We start from the raw sequence: 6,268 nt of genomic DNA on the forward strand, positions 1-6,268 counted from the left end.
TTGTGAGAGATTCTTCGCTCATGAGCGCCGGGGAGGGGGCGGTACCATTTCACCGGGCATTTCACAGTATATGTGCGAGTCGCCAGATCCCTGAAGGCTTCCTGGTGTTTCAGGAGACATTTCTGCTTAGTTTGGCCATTAAAGGGCTCTGTTGCAAGCAAAGAAGAGAATAAAACTGAAAGGAAGCAGCGGTGGTGGGTGCTGTCATTGCACCCGATGGCTTGAGCTGACAAGATAATTAAAGAATTCCATTTAGATGCCAAAAGAATGAAATGACATCATCGAATGATTGCCGTTTATTTCTTGCCACCATTGTAGCGTGTGTACAAGGCTCACAAAAGGTTAGTACATACATGTGCTCCTTATGAAGAGGAGCGTCTTACTGCATTGAACACTGAGAAAAGTCTTCAATAAAGAAATGCATTTCTTTATTGAAGGGCTCCAGCAGCTTTTTGCTGCAAATCTTCCAACTGGATTCATCCTTCTGAAGTCACGTTGCTCTTCCTTTTCCCTTTGGATGAAAAAAAAAAAACCTAATTGTGCCCACAGTGGAGCTGCTGTGTTTAATTGAACTAAATCCATGTTGTCAGTGCCATCCAAGTGCAGTTATTGAATATTACAAGTTACAGCATCGAGATAAGCAGTAAATGGTAATGATTATCCACTCAGATTCCATTAAATCAGATCGGAAAGAAAGGGGTGTAATCAGATGATGACAAGCAAAGAGTGTAAATCAAACTCAAACATTCAGATGGTGATGCGCTTCTCTTAGTTTTCAACCAGCTGTTCTTACAGTTATGGATAATAGCTGTGTAAAGTTCAAGGAATCGTCATCAGAGGATTGTGATGATCATTGTTCCTCTGCAGCTATAGTCTCAAGATTCTTTTGTCCTTCGCCATGAAATCAAATGAATAATCAGTATGTGTTGGGTTGTTTTTTTTTAATTTGGGAGTAAACCTACTGTGAGCATGTGGCGTTTCGATGCATTCTGTGTTCGTCTTTTGCTGTATTTTGATTGTTTGTGTATGATCTTAAAGGGTTTATGCCTTCTAATTGTTATTTTTTACATCGCGGCGTCTTTTGTTTTCATTTCCCTGGAGTGTTTGTGTGTTAAAGGTACATATGTGACTGAGGAAAGATCATTTTGAAGGGGGGTATTAGAGATGGATGGATCACAGAAAATCTCTTAAAGAGAGACAATCCATCATGCACGCTTATTAGGCACACACTCTGAATCTTAAATATTATTATCTCTATCATATCTGCCGTCTCCCTGATACCATTCAGTCATTTAACTCTGCTTTTCTGCCCTTCACTGCTGTTTCTTCCTCTCTCCTGATTTTTTTTTTCTCCTCTTCCCTCTTTTTCCTCTTCTTTCCCTGCCCATGACTTTGCTCAAACTGCAAGCCATTCAGGTTGCCTTGGTAATGTTAATAGGATTAGCAATGGCTTATGTATATCCACCATCCCGTGTCTGGGCATTGATTAGAGCAAAATAGTGGCCTCCACATCCATCCTGCAGCACACAGCACAAGTACAGACACTTTGCAGCGTATGATGTTGTCCTCCGCCTGCACCCCCCCCCTCCAGTGCTCACTCTTTTTATGTGTCAAGCTGTCCCTGGGTTTGAGCTTCACAGACAAGAAGATTAAAGTTTCCTTGTGTTCTCTTAGCTCTCCTCGCTCCATTAAACTTTGAAATCTTCCCTCCCCTGAGTTGAACTTTTCTTCCTCTCCGCAGCACTTTACAGGATGCGTTTACCTATTTAAATAATCGCACTCAGTTTGGAGTCTCGTGTCACGCAGCTCCGTTAAGTCCCATCTGTCTATGTGTTTCCCCAGGATTATGACCTGAGTCAGCTCCAGCAGCCAGACACGATAGAGCCTGATGCCATCAAGCCGGTGGGAATCCGTCGTCTAGACGAGAGACCCCTCCACCCTGAGCCACAGTATCCCATGAGGTCTGCAGCACCCCATCCTGGAGACATCGGAGACTTCATCAACGAGGTAAAATCACCAGGCGGAAACGGTTATTAAAGGTCGCCGTTGCTTTGTTGTGCGGTGGAGTTTTTCCAAGGGAAAGAGTTTAGATGAAAGATTCATTGGGATCAGAAAAGCTTGAATTTCATTTTCAAGTCAAATGACTTTCTGATAATGAATTTCTATCAAAATGATTTGGCTCATATAAGCGAGCATCTGGAAGTTAGGACTGCCTTGTAGTGGGGAAAAAGATACTTTGAATTCAATCACTTATCAGGCTTGTGTTGGATGTTTTTCCCAGTAGAGACGAAGGAACGGTTCTAATTTCCCACATATCTGCTCTGACTTGTATAAAGCCGAGCATGTGCATGATGCTAACTCACTCGGATATAATTGTTTTCCTCTTCATTTTTTTTTGCCAAAGTGGAAATATAGATATGTCAGTACAGAAGCAGGAGATGAGAGAAGCAGCATTGGCTTTCTATCGGCGTGCACTGCTCAAAGCGCCCTCGTTTGCCTGAGGCCATCATTGACTCCGGCATGAAGGGAGAATGTAAAATGAAAAGAGCAGTCATATATTTTTCACAAGCTCCAACAGACAAGAGTTTCACCGCATTACAAATGGAGTTCGCTCCCAGTTTTTGGATGGCGCCCATGTTTTCAGATTAGAGCCTGCTCTTTCAGCTCTGCTGCCCGACAATCTATCTCACTGATCCCTCTACCCAGACACCATTCGTTTTCTCTCACTGTTGACTCGCGAATACACCGAATTCATTTGTCGCATAGGCTGATGTGGAATAAAGTTTAATATTTTGCCGTTGACAGTGTACACCATCCTTCACCCGGCTTGTTTTTGCATGTCATTTTAATATGCTCACAAGACCTTTGAGAGGTTTCTGAGCATCCTGACCCAGAAAACGCTCGCTGGAACCAAGCAGTGTTTATCTGTTTGTAGCCCCATATTTGACTGCTTTTAATGCTCAGTCATGGTAGCTTCAGCTTTCACATTGAGCTGGAATCTGACCTAACCGATGGGGCTCGCTGCCAGAAGAGCGGGGAGACGGAGCAGAGTGGGGGGAGGGGGAAGTGTGTCTCATCTCCATCCTGAATTGTGCACATTCCCCTGGAGCCTGGGGCTCTAATTAAATTAGAGGGACAAAAAAAAAAAAAAAAAAAATCAGGCATAGGTTTAGCATAAGGACTTTAACCCTACTGCCGGACAAAGAAAGATCCATTAGTCACCTCCTGGTCTGTTCTCACAGAGGGGGGTAACATTAAATGTATTAGCACCCACTTGACATGACCTCTGTTGGTCACAGGTGGGCACAGTGGCTCAGAAGGAGACAAAGCTAAAGTGATTGCATTCATTGTTTTGCACAGTGGCTCATTTCTGCCCTCACAGGGTTGTCTGTGAATACAGATAGTGGGTTTGATTACACATCTCTTCGTTATCTCGGGACAGAGAGACTCCAGTAAGTGAGGGACAGTACACCATTTCACATTTAACAGTGGTGATTGTTTCTTCTGCAGTGGCTGAATCAGTTGTAATGACATAAGGCTGAATTAGGTGATCGACTAACCTTATGAAAACTGCCAGTGGGGTTGTGGTTGCAGATAGAGGGGGCTATAACCAGCAGAGCTAATATGGTTGTAATTGTAATGAACGGTCCATCTGTCATATTTCCCACAAAATGAAGCCCTGAGCAAATACTAAACGAAAGCTAACAAGTGGAAAATAATGGCTAAGTGCCCAGGCATTTCTATTCAATTCATCTTCCTATTTGAGAGCATTTCGGCGCTACTGTGGGCAGCAAAGAGGAAACTATAAATCTTTGACAAGTTCTCGATGAGCTGAGATCTCGTTTCGTGTGCTATGTTGCTCCACTTCTTTTTATTCATTTATTATTTGTTGGGTGTCCTCAGCTGTAGCGATAAGAGGGAGAAACCAGGCCCCGATCCAGAAGTGGTTCGTGGCCAAAGCACATCTCAACTCCTAGATTAGCAATCCATCAAGTCTCTCGAGTGCTGTTAGGGAATGAGGCTGGAAATCAATAACAATCCATAAGGACCTCTCCTGGTGCTATGAGGATTTCTGGGAATGTCAAGAGCAATCTTTAAAATAGAACCACACTCACCAGCAACACAAGATAACTCGAGATAACACAAAGAGGCACACATTCGTGGCAAATGGACACATCTCTGCCTCAGCTTAGCTCAGTGCTTACGTCTACGGTTTCCGCTGGAGTCGGATAGATATGAAATATTGAAGGTGTTTTCAGCTGGATGACAGATGACTATGTATTGGAGTTGTACAGCCTGAGCCAGACAAGAGGTGGGGGTGGGGGGGTGGGGGTTCAGTCACAGGGTCAGTGAGAGATGGGGAGATGCTTCCAAGCATCTCAGGCTGCCGGTCACGCTCAGACCTTGGCTTTTGATCAAGGAGCAGATAATCCACCATCCTAGAAACATCAGGAGGATCCCTTCTAAAACACAGAGGAAATTCACTGGAACATTAGAGTCTGACTAATCTGGACACAAACCTTGATTTCCCGAACAAGTGGAGGGAGACCCACTGACAGGTTCTAGGATAGATTAGCCGGTTTGTGTGATGCAGCTGTTGGGAGGGAGCGGTGTTGATGTGGCTCACTCAGTTTGGGTGTGCAGACGTGGCTTAATCTTCTCATCTAACCGTGGTTTTATTTCCTTGTGCACAGGGACTGAAGGCTGCAGACAATGACCCCACAGCACCTCCCTACGACTCCCTGCTAGTGTTCGATTACGAGGGCAGCGGCTCCACAGCCGGCTCCCTAAGCTCACTCAACTCCTCCAGCAGCGGGGGCGACCAAGACTACGATTATCTCAACGACTGGGGTCCTCGCTTCCGAAAACTGGCGGACATGTACGGCGGAAGTGACGACTAGAACCACGCAGCCACACCTGGAAAGAGAACGAGATGAAGAAAAGGAAAGATCTCTTGTCGAAGGACACAAACAGCTTCTGATATCCCCCAAGAGAATGATAGAACTGTGACTAAAAAGATACAAAAAAAAAAAAAAAAACGGAAAAAAAAAAGATAAACATTGATTCAGAATTTTTTTCAAAAACAACCAATCTAGGCTTATTGTTGTAGTCTACGCATACATATGCTTGTTGAAAGCTTAAGCATAGGCTGTGGTCCAGTTACGAAGGATGTGGGAGGGAACACCGGTGGACTTTCACCACTCAGATTGTCGGTATTGAATGCGCTCAGTTACACTTGAATTTCACAGTACAGAAGCACTGGGATATAATGTGCCTTTTTGTACATTTTTTTGGATCTAAATGATTAGTTTTATGTTCAAGGCTTTAATGGTACTGACTTTTTGGAGTGATTTCAAAACAAAGTATGTTACACTCTGGTATGCTTCTACATGCTTTTGTTGTTTCCTCTTTTCTTTTTTCTTTTTTCCTTTCGGTTACACGACGCTCCTGTTTGTTGAAGATATTTAAATGAATCACAAAGATGAAGAAAATGAAGGAACATCTGTTAGCTTTGCTGGGAAGAAAAACAATTAAGAGCAGCACTGTACAGTATGCTAGACTTTTAGATTTTTCTCACTAAAAAATTAAAATTATGCAGCTGGTTGCAAATAAAGGGAGTTATGAATCATACTTTTGTAGCAAATTTCTTTTTTTTTTTCTCTCTCTCTCCTTATTTTGAGGTGATGTAGTGTTATACAAAAACAACAAAAAAAACAGTTTTGGTCGCATCTATGTACACTTCATTTGCCTTAGTCATCCGACCTTTTCCGAGTTTTACTTCACTGTAAAAAGTTGTGTGTGTACATAATGTTTTTTTTCTTTTTCTTTTCTTTTGATGTAGTATTATGAAGAAGTGCAAACGGTTTCCAAACTTGTAAATGTATGATTTGGACTACGGATTCAAGTTTTTTGCATGTTTTTATCTTTTCATGAAGACAAAAAAGTTGAAAGAGGAAAAAAAAACAAAAAACAAACAACTTCCCGAATTTATTTACAAAGTGGAAAAAAAATAATAAAAAATCTGGGTGACCTTAAATGTGTAGAAGTTAAGAGTTTTTTTTTTTGTTGTTGTTGGTTTTTTTTGGGTTTTTTTTGTATACAAAAAAACTAAAAATAAAAACACGTGATTTTTAAAAAAAAAAAAAACTAAAAAAAAAAAGATGGAGAAGTAGTGATCTTGTCAGCACAAATGTTGAATTTGTACCAAAAAGGAGTGGAGTGGGGTGGGGTGGAGTGGGGTGGGACGCCGGGCACTAATCACTGAATC

At 42.2% G+C, this 6,268-nt stretch overlaps 1 protein-coding gene across 1 annotated transcript in view; it reads left to right on the forward strand.

The window, feature by feature from the left end:
• The window catches only part of cdh2 (cadherin 2, type 1, N-cadherin (neuronal)), a 55,619-nt gene extending 49,582 nt beyond the window's left edge, over positions 1-6,037 (forward strand). The window contains exons 15-16 of the mRNA XM_072363105.1: positions 1,843-2,007; positions 4,695-6,037. Of these exons, the coding sequence (XP_072219206.1) occupies positions 1,843-2,007; positions 4,695-4,901 (372 nt within the window). The 3' untranslated portion in view covers positions 4,902-6,037. The remainder of the gene's footprint in view (positions 1-1,842; positions 2,008-4,694) is intronic.
• Positions 6,038-6,268: the final 231 nt, after the last annotated feature.

This window comes from Leuresthes tenuis, unplaced genomic scaffold, assembly GCF_036924035.1.
Source record: "Leuresthes tenuis unplaced genomic scaffold, fLeuTen1.0.hap1 SCAF_14, whole genome shotgun sequence".
In the NCBI taxonomy this organism is placed as follows: Eukaryota; Metazoa; Chordata; class Actinopteri; order Atheriniformes; family Atherinopsidae; genus Leuresthes; species Leuresthes tenuis.